The sequence below is a fragment of the Podarcis vaucheri genome (assembly GCF_965113315.1).
Source record: "Podarcis vaucheri genome assembly, chromosome: W".
NCBI classification, from domain to species: Eukaryota; Metazoa; Chordata; class Lepidosauria; order Squamata; family Lacertidae; genus Podarcis; species Podarcis vaucheri.
Window position 1 is genome coordinate 14901046 of NC_138757.1, and position 18531 is coordinate 14919576.

Below are 18531 nucleotides of genomic sequence, written 5' to 3' on the forward strand. Positions count from 1 at the left end.
ACAGCTCTCTACAAACGCTATGTCTCAAATCTAGCTGAAGATGCCCCACTCCCATTGAGAATAGGGAGGAATTCAAAGGACATCATTATTAATAAAGCGGGAGGAAAACTTTTACGATTGGTTTTAGAATTTAACCTTTCATTTATGAATGGCTCAATGTGGCCGGATATTCCAGGAAATTTTACCTTCAGCTCCAAAAGGGGTAGGAGCGTAATCGACTATTCTCTAGTTTCCGTTGAAATGTTAAATGAAGTTGCCTCTTTTACAGTTGTACCTCGCTCAGAGAGTGACCATTTCCCAATAGTTTTAGAGATGCACAGGAATCCTAGAAATAATGATATTAGTCCTCTTATCAGTATTGATAAGACTATTTATGCCAAAAGAATTTATATAAGTGATAGAAATAGGGAGGATCTATTAGCAGTATTTGAAAATAACCCAGTTATTCTCGAACCGGTGGCTAACCAAAATTTGATACCCTTGGAGGACAATGATTGTTATTATAAGACTATCCAGGAATTATTCTCTTCTTTTTTAGACCCTCAGTTCAGCAACAAACCTTCAAATAAGTATAACTGGTTTGATAAAGATTGTATTACCTATAAGAAAAAACTGAGAACTTGTCTAAGAGAAGCCTATAGTACCAACTCTCAAGGTCTCTGGATGACTTATTTTGAAATGAAAAATGCTTTTAAGCACATGCTCCTGGAAAAAAAATCGGAGTTTGCACTAGCCAAATGGTCTAAAATTGTCACTGCATTAGAAGTTAAAGATACCAAAACTTTTTGGTCACTTCTCTCAATAAAAGATATCACTGATTTCCCTAATATAAGCGACGAGGCTTGGATTTCACATTTTACTGTTGTATTTTATGATCACCAAGTTTGTAAAAAGGAAAATCTTAATGTTCCTCTGGCAAAAACCACACAATTTCAAATTACTGTTGAGGAGATGAAAAGGATAATTTTTTCGTTTAAGCAAGGGAAATCACCTGGTATGGATGGCATCCCAATAGACCTGCTGAGATTAGATGTAGAATGGTGGGCCATTAAACTTCTGCCGCTTTTTAATTCTATCTATCACTCAGCCCTTGTACCTAAATCATGGAACAACTCAATAGTGGTACCGATCTTTAAAAAAGGTGATAGGAATTGTCAAGAGAATTACAGGCCTATAAGTTTGTTACCGTGCATAAGTAAAATCTACGCCAAATCTCTGCTTATTAAATTGGAAGAATGGATGCTGACAAAAGGTCTACCTGGTAAATAAATTATTATTATTATTATATTATATTACATGGGTGTCACATTCCAAGGCACCGTGCATTTAAGTGTACAGTGGTACCTTGGGTTACATACGCTTCAGGTTACATACGCTTCAGGTTACAGACTCCGCTAACCCAGAAATAGTACCTTGGGTTAAGAACTTTGCTTCAGGATGAGAACAGAAATTGTGCTCCGGCAGCGCGGCAGCAGCAGGAGGCCCCATTAGCTAAAGTGGTGCTTCAGGTTAAGAACAGTTTCAGGTTAAGAACGGACCTCTGGAACGAATTAAGTACTTAACCCGAGGTATCACTGTATATTTAAAACACCATTTAATATAAAAAAATCCTGAAGCGTTTCTGTTAGGGATTATTGGGGCAGAAATCCCCCCCTCAAAAAAATTAAGTTGTTTATGTATGTGAGGAACTGTCAGCTTCTAACCTGCCTCCTATTACAGTGGTGCCTCGCAAGACGAAAAGAATCCGTTCTGTGATTCTCTTCGTCTAGCGGTTTTTTCGTCTTGCGAAGCAAGCCCATTAACGGATTAGCGGATTAGCGCTATTAGCGGCTTTTAGCGGCTTATCTGCTGATCGGATCAGCTGATAAGCGGCTTAGTGGCTTAGAAAAAGGGGGGGAGGGGAAAAAAACCAGCAGGAACTCGCAAGACATTGTCGTCTTGCGAAGCAAGCCCATAGGAAATTCGTTTTGCGAAGCACCTCCAAAACGGAAAACACTTTCCTCTAGTGAGTTTTCCGTCTTGCGAGGCATTCGTCTTGCGGGGCACCACTGTATTCTCATTTGTGATTTCCCTATTTGCCTTTGATATATGTTTTCAGAGCAATCTTACAACTTATAAACTTTCTCTGCTGCTCTGCGGTATTTGCTTTGATCCACCCTCATTAGCATGCTCTAGCCGGTACCTGTCCAGTTCTTATCTTACTAGTCTGTTCACTGCGACCTTGAATGTGCTTTTTGTATTCCTATGTGCACAGCACAAGGGATTGGATATGGCAAGAAATTAGAATTCCCTATTACAGTAGTCTTCTATTAGACAGGCTCTCCACCTTTTCAGGTGCCTTTTGAGGTCCCCAGACAAGTCTTTTAAATGATTTTAATTGTCCTTTTAAAATCATTCTCCAGCTCACGCTGTTTGAAATTCATAAAGCACCTTTAAAATTACAGGCTTTTCATCTGTGGTGATGTCGTTCTTTACACACTTCAGCTTAAGAGGAGCATCTGGAATTCGTTTCATAGCACTAATGAGCTGTCTTGTCCTTAACTGGGAGTTCAAAGAGAATTTGCTAGTCATTTGAACTGGTGTTCAGCAGAGAGAACGCCTTTTACATGCAAGCACTTTTAGTGTTGGTATTTTTAAGCTGCCTTTCTCATTTCTCTAAACAAAGTTCTTTCTATTAAACTTGCTAGGTTTTTATTTACCTAATCCAAATGATTCTGAGCAATGAATATACTTTATTTTATTTTATTTCCTAATGTGCTTGGGAGAAACTCAGATGGTCATTCACTTTCTTTAAAAGGCTGTTTTCGTCTTCAAGCCTAAGAAATCTTCTTAATTAGCAGAGCTTTGACAAGTCCTGGGTTCTTATCTCTTCTCACTTCCCTACTACATTTGCAGGCAAGATTCTCTTACATGCTTCTCTCACATGCGTTCCCAAGGTAACCTGGTTATATCAGTTTGGAGGTCAAGTTTACCTCTGAGTGAACTCGGCTAGCAGCAGAGAAACAGGTTTTCTTTGCTTTGCATTTTGGGCCTTTGCAACCAAATACTTGATTGTTTCCTCTCTAAATTGGTGATTAAAATAAATGCCTTTTAATTGACTACTTCATTGGAATGGAGGGAGCCCCCCCTCCCTCTGCTCAAGGCCAGGATCCTGAAACTCTACAGGAGCAGGAGGATAGTATCAACCTAGAGCAATGGTTTGCAGAGGGACACAGTTCAGAGACTGATAGTTGGGCCGAACTGGGAGAACAACAAGGGGAAGAGGAACAGGAGGAGAGAGAGCTGGTTGACTCCCCCTCACTGGAACATAGCTGTCAACGTTTCCCTTTTTTAAAGGTAAATTCCCTTATTCTGAATAGGATTCCTCGCAAGAAAAGGGAAAAGTTGACAGCTATGCACTAGAAAGCATGCAGCCTATCAGTCCTAGAGCTAGACAATTGGATAGGGTAGCCTCTCAGAAGGCTCAATGTGTTGGGATCGCCGCTCGGCCAAGCTGATAAAACTCATTTTCAGGCCGAGCCTTTGTAATCGCCCTCCCAACGAATAATTAACGACCTGAGCCTCTGATAAGGCCTCAGGCACATTCCATTCAGCAGAGAATCCAAAATAGCACACGGAACTGATGAGATTTATGGCTACATCGCTATGCTTTATTTCTTACTACGCAGACAGCAAAGAAATATACATACTCTTCTCTATGAAAAGCAGAGAGCAACTGAAACAAAGGAACAAAGGAACAGGAAACCACTAACGTCACACCCCGTCTCCTCTCCCATGAGACTTCCAACAGCCTGGAATGTCTCTGGAATGTAAACAGAGTCCTGTGACTCTATGCAGCTGCTCAGTGGCAAACAGAAACTAACACAATGGTGGAGGGATCACGTGGTTAGGAGACGGGAGGACAGAAATAGCTAGAGGGAAGTGGGAGGAACTCAATTGGGAGCACCTGCATGGTGAGAATGGACGCTGGATTTTGTGCTGTGTTTAATAAACCTTTCTGTTGCTGTAAAAGACTGCTTTTGCTTTGTGCTGTTATCTACAGAGATGGGGGCGGGATAAGCCTTGCCTCGCAGGCTGACATAAGCCCTGATAAGGACATCTGTTGATGGGGGAAATTTTCATTGCCTAGCAACTTGTTCAAGGCCATTTACAAGTTTCTTCTAGAATATTCCGACAATCACAATCTTCTCAGAACTGTTGGGAAAAGAGGCACCTTTCTCCACCTATGGTGGGGCTGCCCACAGGGTTTTTGTGGGGATTAAATGAAGAGGGGAAGAACCATGTATGAAACCGTGACCTTCCTGGAGCAAAAATGTGGGCTATAAATGCAAATTAATAACAATACATCTTAAGGTCTTAATAAGTAGACAAATTGTTCTCACGTCCACAGTTTCCCCACACACCCCTAGTTAGTTAAAATACTTTTTAACCCTACCACGGCAGCTAACATGAAAATAGAAAACGGTTATCAAAAAAGCTCAGCAATAAAATCTAGAGGGGGGAAAACAGGACGAATAAGACATTTCAGTGACATTTAGTTCTACTCTGAGTTTCAAGGTTGATCCAAGATGTCGTCCTGGGTTTCCCACATCTTCCCATTTAAACTAATGTGATAATAAATCCAAATTATTTATTGGGTTCCCAGTGTTACTGAACATGGTTACTTGATCCTAGAAGTGGAACAGGGAAGTTCAAAACTCAGCAAGTGTTTCAAGAAGCATAAATAACTGTCCTCCCAGATTGAGTTTTTTACCTCAACGAAGGTAACCTCCGGTTGCGGGCAGGATCCGTTCCAGAGCTCTGGTCGGATCCCAATGTCTCCGCAACTGGAGGGACCACTTCTGCACATGTGCATGCGGCAAAACACTTCTGGGTTTGCTGCTTTCGCAACCCGAAATTTACGTTACCCAAGGGTAACGTGAGCGCAGGTGCCACTGTATTATTATTATTATTATTATTATTATTATTATTATTATTATTATTATTATGTTAATGGGGGTGAGGGAAAGGTCTGCAAGGGTCTTTCACTTGTGTTTGCTCAAACATAAGTGGGAGCCCTGATTGCACAGCGGATCCGACTAGGGTTCAAGCAAATTTGAGCAGGAAACCTTGCAGTGCAGCCTTGCTCAATGCAAGAAGGTCAAGAACTAAGCTGTTGGAGCTGATGCAGGTGGGGATGTCGCTGCTGTGATCCCACCCATGGTTTGAATGTTCATGGGTTCAGCTGAAAGTGTGCACCTGCCTCACGAAGTGTGGCAACCTGGTATACTGGCACTATGTACCACAATCCTGCTTCATGCATTCCGTGTGTGTGTGTGTGTGTGTGTGTGTGTGTGTGTGTGTGTGAGAGAGAGAGAGAGAGAGAGAGAGAGAGAGAGAGAGAGAGAGAGAGAACATGTGAACCTAAGAAAAGCCCTGCTGGATCAGGCCAATGGCCCATCCAGTTCAGCATCCTGTGTTCACAGTGGCCAACCAGATGATCCAAAGGGAACCAGCAAGCAGGATTTGAGCACAAAAGCTCTTCTCCATCCACCTTCTCCAGGCCATGGATAATTTCATAAACGTCTATCATACTGTGTCTTATTCATCTTTCCTCTAAACTAAAAAGTCCCAAATGCTCCAGCCTTTCTTCATAGGGGAATTGCACCATCCCCTTGATAATTTTGGTTGCCCTTTTCTGAACCTTTCCCAGCTCCACAATATCATTTTGGGGGTGAGGTAATCAATTGTTTCTACAAGGGTCTCCTGCAGATGCCACTATATCAGGAAGTCCATTTCATATGTTGTAGGAATCAGGGCTTGAATGTGAAGGCACATACCTTTGGATCTCCCTTCCAGTGGCATAGCGGGGGGGGGGCAGAGAGGCGGTGGCCCTGGGCACAAAATTCTGAGAGGCTGTACCCCACAACAGGCTCCCTTGTGTGGCTGAGCTCCTGCTGCCTTCCGGAACCATAGGGAGGCAAGCTGCACCTGGGCAGGGGCCTTCAGGACAGGAGTGGTGCCTCCTTCTCCTTGTGGCCAGCAAAGGGATGTCTGACCATGCCATGCCCCTGGGCTGGCTGAGCTGGGAGGTGGCAAAACCACCAAGCCAAAAAGGCATGCAGCTGCCACCACCATTAGCAGCAGTGCTGGCAGCCATGTGCCTCGTGGGCTCTGCACATGCCCCCACCCCGGTTGCCCAATCCACCAAGGGGGCGCAACATTTGCCCCACCCTGAGCACCGGCAACCCACATTATGGCATTGCTCCCTCCTGTTACATATCAGGCCTGTGTCATGTTCATTATCCAATTGTTGCCTGCTGAATCCTTGTTTTCAACAGGCTCTTAAAGTGGATTTTTTAAAAAATCCAATCGGTGTCTGTTTCGGATTCGAAATCGTTTTCATACGTATATTGAAGTGTTTTTTATTTATTTTTTGCTGTTAAATTTCTCTGAGAAGTTTCAGAGGAAATGAGTCACAAATGTATTCATGTAATTAATATATTGTGACTAAGGATACTGTGAGCTACAGTAATTATGTCCTGCCTGGAAAAGATGGACTTAGAAAGCTTTTCTGCTTAGTCTGAAGACCACCTCCCTCTAAAATACAAAATCAGCTGATAAACAAGATAAAAGCCCTTGAGGCTGGAGAAGGGGGTGGGGGGAGACACACAAATAACTAAGGACTAAGGTAAAGGACCCCTGGACGGTTAAGTCCAGTCAAAGGTGACTATGGGGTTGCGGCGCTCATCTCGCTTTCAGGCCGAGGGAAACGGCGCTTGTCCACAGACAGCTTTCCAGGTCATGTGGCCAGCAGGACTAAACCACTTCTGGCGCAACGGAACACTGTACAGTGGTACCTCGGGTTACATACGCTTCAGGTTACAGACTCCGTTAACCCAGAAATAGTCTTCAGGTTAAGAACTTTGCTTCAGGATGAGAACAGAAATCATGCTCCGGCAGCGCGGCAGCAGCAGGAGGCCCCATTAGCTAAAGTGGTGCTTCAGGTTAAGAACAGTTTCAGGTTAAGTACGGACCTTCGGAACGAATTAAGTACTTAACCTGAGGTACCACTGTAACAGAAACCAGAGCACATGGAAACGCCGTTTATCTTCCGGCCCAAGCGGTACGTATTTATCTACTTGAACTGGAGTGCTTTTGAACTGCTAGGGCAGGAGCTGGGACAGAGCAACGGGAGCTCACTCCATCGCAGGGATTCAAACCACCAACCTTCTGATTGACCCTCCTCCATGAATATAGCTGTTTACTTGGCCGTTTTCCTATGTCGTGAAGGATGAAACTTCAATTCAGTGGAGCAGGGTCAAGATATTAACTGGTATGCATGAAATTTCAGATATAGCTATATAATCCCTAGTGTAGTAAGATAAGACCTTTGGAGCAGGCATTTTTTTTAAAAAAAAAATTATGAACCACCCTACTAGATAGGCCATTGGCCTGATCCAGCAGTCAGGCTCTTGTGCTTCTCCCTAAACTATAAAGCCCCAAACACTTTGCTTTTCCTCCCATAGTAATAATAATAATAATAATAATAATAATAATAATAATAATAATAATAAATTTTATTTATATCCCGCCCTCCCCAGCCAAAGCCGGGCTCAGGGCAGCTAACAACACTAAAATAGTGCAACATTATAAAAACATCATAAGAATTAATTAAAATCAAAATTGATGGCAACCATAAACTAAAGTATTGTAAAGATTGCCAAAGGAGGGAGTCAGGCTGCGCCCTGACCAAAGGCCTGGTGGAACAGCTCTGTCTTGCAGGCCCTGCGGAAAGATGTCAAGTCCTGCAGGGCCCTTGTCTCTTGTGACAGAGCGTTCCACCAGGTTGGAGCCGCAGCCGAAAAAGCCCTGGCTCTAGTTGAGGCCAGCCTAACCTCTCTGTGGCCTGGGACCTTCAAGATATTTTTATTTGAGGACCGTAAGTTCCTCTGTGGGGCATACCAGGAGAGGCGGTCCCGTAGATACGAGGGTCCTAAGCCGTATAGGGCTTTGAAGGTTAAAACCAGCACCTTAAACCTGATCCTGTACTCCACTGGGAGCCAGTGCAGCTGGTATAGCACCGGATGAATGTGATCCCGCAGCGAAGACCCCGTAAGGAGTCTCGCTGCGGCATTCTGCACCCGCTGGAGTTTCTGGGTCAGTCTCAGGGGCAGCCCCACGTAGAGCGAGTTACAATAATCCAGTCTGGAGGTGACCGTCGCGTGGATCACAGTGGCTAGGTCAGGGCGAGAGAGGTAAGGAGCCAACTGCTTAGCTTGGCGGAGATGAAAAAATGTCGCCTTTGTTATAGCTGCAATCTGCGCCTCCATGGAGAGGGAGGTATCGAAGATTACACCCAAACTCTTAACGGACGGTGCCGGCACTAATTGCACCCCCGCAAGAGATGGGAGTTGCCCCCTCAATCCCATATTGTCCTGTCCCAGCCAGAGGACCTCTGTCTTCGAAGGATTTAACTTCAACCGGCTCCCACGTAACCATCCAGCCACAGCTTCCAAGCATCTGGTCAGTGTGTCTGGGGCCGAGTCAGGATGGCCATCCATCAACAGATAGAGTTGGGTGTCATCAGCATACTGATGGCAGCCCAGCCCAAAACTCCGGACAAGCTGGGCGAGGGGGCGCATAAAGATGTTAAAAAGCATCGGGGAGAGTATCGCACCCTGGGGCACTCCACACACCAAGGAGTGGCGGGATGACAGTTCCCCCCCAAGCACCACCCTCTGTCCCCGACCAGAGAGAAACGAGCGCAGCCATTGAAGGACTGTGCCCTGGATCCCCACGTCGGCAAGGCGGTGGTCCAAGAGTTCGTGATCGACCATGTCGAAGGCTGCTGACAGGTCTAGAAGAATCAGCAGTCCCGACCCGCCTCGATCCAGCTGCCTGCGGAGATCATCTGTTAGGGCGACCAGAGCCGTCTCGGTCCCATGACCAGCGCGGAAGCCGGACTGGAATGGATCCAGAGCCGATGTTTCATCCAGAAACCTACCAAGCTGTTCAGCAACCGCTCTCTCAATCACCTTACCCAGGAATGGAAGATTTGAAACTGGGCGGTAATTGGATAGATCTAAGGGATCTAATGATGTTTTCTTTAAGAGCGGACGCACCACTGCCTCTTTCAGTTCCCCTGGGAATGTCCCGGTGCCAAGGGACAAATTGATGATATCCCCCAGGGGGGCCCGCACCTCGTCTGGACACGCTCTAATCAGCCAAGACGGGCACGGGTCGAGAGGACAAGTGGTGGGCTTTCCAGCTCGGAGGAGTCTGTCCACATCGGCTGGGGATATCCGGTCAAAGTGGTCCAATACTGGACCCGAGGACAGTCGAGGGGCCTCCAGTTCCTTTATTGTATCCAAATTGGCAGGGAGGTCATGGCGGAGCAACAGGACCTTCTCCGCAAAAAAGCTCGCAAATGCCTCACAGCTGTGTGTCGAATTGTTATTTAAATTTGGCTGTCCTTCGAGGGACGTTAAAGACCGAATTATACTAAATAATTGTGCCGGGCGAGAGCTAGCGGATGCAATGGAGGCCGAGAAGTAGGACTTCTTAGCGGCCTTCACTGCCATCTCGTAGGTTTTCATAAAAACCCTATAAGATGTTCTTGAGGCTCCGTCACGGGCACCCCGCCATACTCGCTCTAGCCGTCTGAGGTCCCGCTTCATTTTCCGGAGCTCCTCAGTAAACCAGGGAGCCCGGTTTCTGCGGGGTCGCAGAGGGCGCTTAGGTGCGATCTCATCGATGGCTGCCAGGAGCTGGGTATTCCAGCCCTCAACAAGCTCAGTCAATGAGTCGCCAGGGGGAGAAAGGTCCCGCAAGGCTTGACGGAATCTATCAGGGTCCATCAGCCTCCGCGGGCGAGCCCAAATCGGCTCACCACCTAAGCAGGGTGGGGGTGGAACGTCAATCCTGGCTTTCAGAGCATAGTGATCAGACCATGGCACCTTCATTGAAGGAAACATGATCACATCTATACCGACGCCAAAGATCAAATCCAGCATGTGGCCTGCTTGATGTGTGGGGCCCGAAACAAACTGGGAGAGCCCTAGTGTCGCCATGGAAGACACCAGGTCCAGAGCCTGTGAGGAGGGAGTGGCATCGGCATGGATGTTGAAGTCCCCCAATACCAATAGGTTAGGGAACTCCAAGGCCCAGCCGGCCACCGCCTCCAGCAGGCCTGACAGGGTGGCTGCTGGTGCGCTAGGTGGCCGGTACACCAGCCAGACAGCCAAGCTCACCTCAGAGCCCCACACTAGGCCAACACATTCAATGCCGGGGATCGATGGCGGTGGTAGAGCCCTGAAAGAACAATCTTCCCGGATTAATAATGCCACCCCTCCCCCCCGGCCCACAGTCCGTGACTGGTGGAGGACGGAAAAACCCAGGGGCGCCATCTCTCGTAAGGTAACAGTATCCCCTTCGCGCACCCAGGTCTCCGTCACACAAGCCAGGTCGACCCCCTGCGAGATGATGAAATCTCGCAGGGTGGCGGTTTTGTTGCCTATAGCCCTGGCATTACACAACACCAGTGACGGAGGTGAGTAATCCTTGCTCACCCTACCCTCGTCTCTCGGGATGGGGCGCAGATTGGAAGGGGTACGAGCATATCCGTATCTCGATCCCCTTCGCCTATGACATCTGCCCCCACCGCCATACCTCTCTCGCCCCTCCACAGTAGGAATCCCAAGCCTCATACTCGCCTCCATTTACAAAATATAAAAGCAAACAAGCAAACAAAAAACAATTACACCAAAACAAAACCAATCCCCACCCCAACCCAAAATAAAACAAAACAAAATAAAATAAAAATACATGGATAAAAAACCACCGTTTATGGTGGTACAATAAAGTAAAAAGTAAAAACACTTTTAAAACACTTTAAAATATATAAAACGTTTAAACATTTGCTGCCGCAGCACCAGTGTCCTTAAAGTTGTGGCGGTGGTGAGTATGGGGGCCACCCCCAGGCCCAGGTGGAAAATGGGCTTGCAGGGCGAGTGGTCCTCCCCAAGACTCACCGGCAAAGCGGCAGCAGCAATGTCCCGAGGCCTCCTTGGAGCCTTATATGCTGAGGTGGAGTATGGGGCCCGCCCCCAGGCCCAAGGTGGAGAATGGGCTTGCAGGGCGAGTGGTCCTCCCCAAGACTCACCGGCAGAACAACAGCAGCCTACAATAATAGGAGCTTCTTCAAATGCTTGGGTGGTTTTGGTTGTCATCTTCTGCACACTTCGCAGTTCCTGTTGGGATTCATCTGTCTCAGGAAAAAATGGATGAAAGATGAAGAGAGCAGGTTAGAGTTACAGGAGGGGGGAAAGGGGAGCAAGGAGGCAAAAGGGAAAGCAGCAAGCAAGCAGAGGGAGGGAGGGAGACAAATGGACCAACGGAGGAAGAGGGCTGGAGATGGAGGAGAGCAGACCCAACCCAATGGCCATGGAGGAAGTCACTAGGGGAGCACAAAAGGGAGTGAAAAGCAAACCTTTTGAGTTTCTGGTCCATGGTCTCTCTGGCCTTCAGAAGCGCCAATGCAGCTCCTTACAAAGACTCAAGGGATTGGAGGGGGTGTATGTGCCAATACAGCTCCTTGCCAAGGGCACAAGGGAGTCTAGGTACCCCTATGTTTCCACTGACTTGCAATTACTACTTGTGCTGCCAAGATCATATATGAGACCAGTTCTTTGGACAATATATCTGTTAGTATGTGAGCGCCAACTCTTGGGGTTCCTTTTCTTTGTCTCAGCAGAGTTCCTCAGGCAGCCACACTGACTCACACAGACACTGACGGCCTCACCACACTGCATGCCCTGATAAGGACACCTGTTGCTGGGGAGAATTAGTGTTGCTAAGCAACTGTTCAAGGCTGTGCTTTGAGGCTCGTTACAAGTTCCTTTTGGCAATACACCAACAACAGCTACAATTGTATCATCAAAAATATTCAATAACATTACCGTAGTTTTGGACAACAAACAATAGTTTCTTCAGTAATACAGTATTTATCATTTCTGCCAAAATTAAATACCAATAATCTTGCACCAATTTACATTCCTACCAGAAAACCACCAATCCTTTCTGATATCCATGTTTCAGCTGCTGTGTTTAAAGATGCAGGAGGATGAGACTTGCAGAGGGAGGTCCAGCACCCCACTTGTCACTTTCCCCCCAGGATAACAAGGAACCATTAATGAGCACTCTCTCGGTTCGGTCAGTCAGCCAGCTACAAATCCACCTAACAGTTACTTCGTCTAGCCCACATTTTGTTAACAATTTTAACAATTTCTCTGCAAGAATGTCATGGAGGACAAGCTACACTATGTCCACAGCTTTCCCGATACACCAAGCCTGTAACTCTACCAAAAAAAGAAATGTGATTTGTCTGGCATGACTTGTTTTTGAGACTCCCATGGCGGATCTTAGTAATCACAGCATCCTTTTCTAAGTACTCACAAACAAACTGTTTAATGATCTGTTCTAGATGTCAAGCTGATCGGTTGGTACTAGGTACCTGTCAAATGAGCCTCATCAACTCAGAGAATGACCTGCAATGCTCCTGCAAATGATCTCAAGCTGGGGTGTGAGGGTTCAGTTGAACCCTGAGGTACCCTGGGCCTAAGATGCTCAGGTCTTTGTAACTTAATACAAGGACCTTGAGCCTGTATCGGTAGGAGACGGGAAGCCAGTGCAGCTGTTCTAAAAATGGTGTCCTCAGCCAGAAGTTCCCATCAGCAATCTGGCCACAGCATTCTTACCCCAGCTGGAACTTCCAAACCAGGCCCAAGGGCAGCCCCACATAGAGCTCACTGCAGTAATCCAGCTTTAATGTTACCAACACATGGACTACAGTGGCCAGGCTGTCCCTGCTCAGGAACTGGCCAACCAGTCAAATATGTTAAGTGTTAAATCACTTTTGGAATTGCAGCCCCGGGAGAGGAATGGGGGGGGGTGTTCCCTAACACCTCTCAGGACCCTTAACAAACTACAATCCCCTGGATGTTTTGGAGTAAGCCATGGCTGGTTACAATGGCATGATGACACTTTAAATATATAGTTTAGTTGGGCCACACACACCCAAACCTTCCTGGCTCTGGACATAAAGTGAGGTTGGAGAACTCTCAAAGACACCACAATCAAAGAGATTTGCAACCAAGCTAAATAGCCCCAGGGTCTCATAGCATAGCATTATTGAGCTGGAAGGGACCCAAGGGTCATCTAGTCCAATCCCCTGCAATGCAGGAATCATAGCTAACAAATAATAGACCCATCATGGAATTGTAGGGTCTGCTAAGAGACTACAATTAAACACTTTTAAATTGCATTTTGTTTTAATGGGAAATAATTTCAGCACTTTCTTGATTCACCCATTGAAATGAATGGGACTAAAAAATGGTGGAAAGGTGACTCTAGTCTGTTTTTTATGATAAGTAGGGAGGGGACAAGCTGACAGTCTTCTATCAAATTGCTCAGTAAAAAATAAACCTGTTCCCAATTTGCAGCATTACAGGAAAAGACACAGGGATCATGAATAGCTTATTGAGCAGCTGTCACATAATTTTTAAAAACCTCATTAATGTTGTTTTAAAAATACAGTAACTTCTTATTGTAGTTGCATTTAGTTATTTTGCTTTATTGGGTAGATCTATGTCACTCACCACCACCAAAGTTCTGACTGCAGGCCTTATGACTGGGGTGGAGAGGGAGAGGAGACATCACCATCTGTCCAATGGAGCTGCAGTCCAGTTTCCCGTAAAATGAAAACAAGCTTTTCTATACTTGCCCGTAAGCAATCCATTAGGCCAGCCATCTGCACAAGCAAGATTCAGCTGTTCTGTTTTGAGGCAAGTGGGTTTTACCATCCAACAATAATGTGAGAAATAAATATTATTTAACAGCTCAGACTGTAATGCTTTAAAATTGCAACGGGGCCACGAGTTGCAAATGTAAAGGTCTAATCCAGCTCCGTTGACGTCAATTGGAAGCCTTTCCATTAGATTCCACAGAGGGTTGGATATGGCCCCAAAAAACTATTAGGAAGGGAAAGGGTAGTCAACTACTGTGCTTAGAAAGTATATTATTTAAAATAAAAAATAAAAAACACTTGGGAAGCCTAGCTTAATTCTCATCCCCAATCTATGAAATTTCTATATCTGAAGCTCCCAAAATGTTTCCCATGGGTGTGGGTGTGTGCAAAATTGATACGTTGAATTCAAGGATGAGATTCTGATGGGAATTTAAATACTTTGCTCCCTAAAAGTCCAACCCAAGTCAAAAACAATTTCTTGGGAAGCAACTGAAATGTTACAGTCACAGTTCCAGGTATTAGGCATGCAAAATCTTCCATTCTGACCTATTTCCACTTTGTCCTGGACGGAACCGATTCTTGCTGTGTGTACAAAATGGCCCAAATAGAAGGGTGGTTTAGGCATAATACAGTTGGATTCACACATGAATCAACTTTTGATCCGGGAGACCCAACCCCTTTTCCCCTGACTCTAAAGTTTCTATGGGTCAACACCAATGCATTGCCTAAGATGCTTGCAAGCACCACACAGGTACCATTTGCATTACTCACCAATAGTTTAAGGCTACTTATGGACAGTGACCCTTCCATGAAAATGAGGACTGGGGCAAGGGAGAAGGAGTTGCAGGCCAGAGCACAGGGCAGCATGACAGCTGTGCTTTTATCACTGAGCTGCATTTCTAGAAGGCAGGACAAAATGGTGGGCAGCTGAAGTCTTCAAACCAAAAGCAGCCCAATATGAGATTCATGCCTACACACAAAGGGGTTCTCTCTGTGCCAACGTTTCAAAGTCCTAGGTAGGTTCAGAGTATGGAAATTCTGGCACAAGCACCTTCCCAAACGAGTCATGAGAGAAGCAACGGCAGTGAACTCTACCAGAATGCTACGTTCAGGCAGAGGAATCCAACTGTATTAGGAATCCAAAAAGTCACTATAGCCCATGAAATCAACACTTCAAAAAATTCCCCTGAAATCCTGATGTTCAGAGTCAGTCTAACAAAAGATGCATCATCATCAGGACTGAACAAACTGACAATTTACCCCAATAAAACTGATGTGGGTTTTTTAAAATGTGGTTTTTCTACACCCGATTGACAAGCTCAGCAGGTAGGCTGCAAACCTGATGGTCTATACCTGTCAATAGCTCCAAAGCAGGGTGGGCCTTGAAAGAGCTACCCTTAGATTGAAGCCTTTCTTTGGACCCCTGGCCTGCACCAATTCACACCCAAGCAAATTGCAGGAGATGTGCTCAAGAGTTCATGCAATCCACACACACCCAACCAACCTAAAATAAAACTCAGGCTAAAAAATACTGGTTGCAAGCCTCCCCCTTCTTTTTGAAAGCCTGGGATCTTTCCCCTCCAACTCATCTACAAGAGTTTTGCAAAACCCTACCAGCCTTTGGCGAGGACGGTCTTTGCATGTTAGCCCTTTACCTCATGTCTCCGTAGGCCCCTGTGTAGCTCTCCATCCACGGAGGGAGCTCCGTCTTGATGCAGTCAGCGGCAGGGGCAAAGGGCATCCTGCCCACCCCGGGGTACAACACATTGGATGGTTGGAGCGTGGCACCCTCTTGTTCCAATGGGCCCTGGCTCCTGGCATAGCCAAAATAGGCGGGGGGGCCACCTTCATAGAGTTGCCCTTCCTCGGTGAAGAAGTGGTGCCGTCTCTGGCCGGGAGGGCCAGCATAGTGGAGCGCCAAGGCAGCAGGCACGTCTCCAGCACGCCGACACTGCGGCTCCCAAGCAGCACTGCCGGGTGCGTACTCCAAGGGGCTCTCTAGCTTGATGCACCCCCCATGGGAGGCTAGGGCCAGCTGAAAGTTGTAGTAGTCGCGGTTCGGGAAGGTCCCCAACGGCTCCTCCAGCTCCAGAGAGCACTTGTAGAGGCTTGGGCGGCATGTCCATGGCCAGCACGCCCTCGCCACCACCAGCGCCTCCCTTCTTGGCTTCCACGATCTTGCAGCTGTCCAGTGTCAGGGGCCGAGGGTGCGCGCCAGCGAACATGCTGTCGCCGTGGGTCGCCGCCATTTCGCCGACGCCGGGCGCATCGAGCGCTTCCACCGCCAAGCCCATGGAGGTGGAGACGGCTTTGCGCAGCTCCTTGGCACTCACGCCCAGGTAGTCAGTTTTGTCGGAAGGGGCTTCCTCACTTCTTCCGCGAGGCTCGCCTCCTTCTGCTTTTTGCTGAAGACTGCTGTTGCCCAGAATGTCTTTGAAGTCCCCGGGACGACTCTGGAAAGAGAAGCCTCCCAGCAGGGCCAGAGAATACGGAGCAGACGACGAGGGCGAGGACAAGGACGCCTCCCCCCATCGGGGGACTGCAGCGTTTTGCTCACCTGGGACTGCTCTTCTAGCAGCAGGTAAGAGGGCGAACCCGAGTCTTGCTGGTAGGCGCTGAGCTCTTGCAAGCGGGACCCCGAGGAAGACGACCCTTCCGTCGCGGACGCCGACGCCTGGTGGTTGGGGCCAGCCTCCTCTCGCAGGGATCCGGGGCTCTGAAACACTTCGCGGACATTCTTAAACAGGTTCTGGAAGGCGCTCCGAAAAGCCTTCGCTGGCGGCCGAGGATTGACCCTGCCCAGACTGACGGGCACGTCCATGATCTCTCCTGGATGCTGATGTCGCTGGAGGGCAGGGCGGTGGGGGTCAGCCTGCTGTGCTACTTCTCTTTGGCCCGGGGCAGGTCCTGGAGACTCCTCGACTGGGCGGGATGTCAGCTGAGAGAACCAGGCTCTTCTACTAGCTTCCGACGGAGACCAGTAGCCGCAGGGCCACCCTTGGATCGTGGGGCGCACGCGAGGCGCTCCTAAGTTGGAGCAGGTGTAGTGTCAATGGTATGCGAGAGAAGAGCCGGTCGACCCTGGCCTATCAGATCCGACGTCCCCTGCCTCTGGAAAAGTAGAAGTCAAGGCTCTACTCCGCTGGTGGTGGGGGGTTCTTTTTTGTTTTTTCAACCTTCCCAGCCGGAGCAAAGACGCAGTCGTTGGCAGTTGCTGCTGCTGCTGCTGTTGTAAACTGACGCCTCTTGCAGGGGTGAGCTGAAATTACAATCGGGAGAGAGACAACGGACGGACTGACGCTTTGGAGGCAAGGCAGACGAACCACCCGAAGAAAATGAACTCGAGCGCGCAGGGAGGGCGTAGACAGAGGCGGACGTTGGCGAACCGGAGGGAGGCTTGTGAGTCAGAAGGCCGGGGAGGAGAGGCCAGTGGCGTAGCGTGGGTTGTCAGCACCCGGGGCAAGGCAAGTAATTTGCGCCCCCTAACCCGTGGATTTGCGCCCCCTAACCCTAACCCCCAGATGTTGCGCCCGGTGCGGCCGGCCCCCCCTGCACCCCCCACGCTACGCCACTGGGAGAGGCTAGACTGGCCGCCCAATCGGCTCAGCGGCCGAGGAGATCCCCTGGATCCGAGGCGTAGAGATCGGCAACAAGTCGCGGTTTGTGGGATATGAACAGGAGAAGTGGCTTCCCTGGGCTGGCCACACCGCGCGCGCTCGCGCTCGGCTTCGCTGCAGAGCCGTAGCTACGGGAGCCGGTAAGCGGCGGAAGCCAGCCGGGTTTTTTTGCCCTGGGTTGTTGCAAAAATGTGTCCTTTGTTCGTTCCCTGGATAGGCAGAGCCCAATTTCCTATCAAGGAATAGAGTCAGGAGCAACGAGAGTAGGTAAAACCAGGCTTTATTTCTAAAACATTATCTCAAAAGAATTAAATCTATCTTTTCCCCTTTGTCCATGGTCAAGTGGACACAACTTTTGTGTCAGAGTCCAATTCATTAAATTTGCGCTTGCTGTTCCAAAAACAAAACAAAAACTTTCATTAGTGAAGTCAAGATTTTGAAGATGTGGCTTCTATTTTCACCTTGCACCTGTGATTTTCCACTTAACAAAATCTTCTGAGTTGCCACTTAACAAATATCAGGCTTTTACTGATAAACCCCCAAAATTACTTGCTCTTGGAATACAAGGGAGTCAAAAACTGCATGAAAACGCAAACCATTTCTTTTTGTCCTGGCATAAACTTTGCAGTGTCTTTAACAAGGAGAGCATTAACTGTTGCTCTCGATTGAGGAGTCCAAGATGGCGTCGGCTTGGCAGGCAGGCTTCGGAGCTCCGCTGATAACGGGACTGTAGTTGGCATTGACTGCCACCCAGGGAAGTAGTTTTTTCCCTTTTTACTTCTCTACTTTTTAACTTACTGAGATTCTGGCAGCCCATTCTTGTCAGTGCTGTGGGAGACATCCTGGGCACGTTCTGTGAAGCATCCTGGGCAGGCCGCCAGCTGCTAGCTATTAATCGCCAACTCCCTTCTATACCTTGTTCCTGAAACTCCTGGCAGCCTCCACACAGAGAAGCTCTTAAATTGAACAAACTGAGCACTTTCTATTCTTTTCTCTCTTTTTTGGTTGGGGAAACCTCTCCTTGTTTACTCCCCACGGTGACGCTATGCCTGCTAGTAAATGCCACAGGGACCCAGAGGATGTAGCTCCCTCACCAGTTCCCAAACAATCTAAAATAGAGGACTTTTT

The 18531-nt window shown here is 47.7% G+C and overlaps 1 protein-coding gene across 1 annotated transcript in view; it reads right to left on the reverse strand.

The window, feature by feature from the left end:
- The window catches only part of LOC309523299 (androgen receptor-like), a 621469-nt gene extending 604401 nt beyond the window's left edge, over window positions 1-17068 (reverse strand). Inside the window, 3 exon segments of the mRNA XM_082207087.1 lie at window positions 15442-15900; window positions 15902-16314; window positions 16317-17068. Of these exon segments, the coding sequence (XP_082063213.1) occupies window positions 15442-15900; window positions 15902-16314; window positions 16317-16607 (1163 nt within the window). The 5' untranslated portion in view covers window positions 16608-17068.
- Window positions 17069-18531: the final 1463 nt, after the last annotated feature.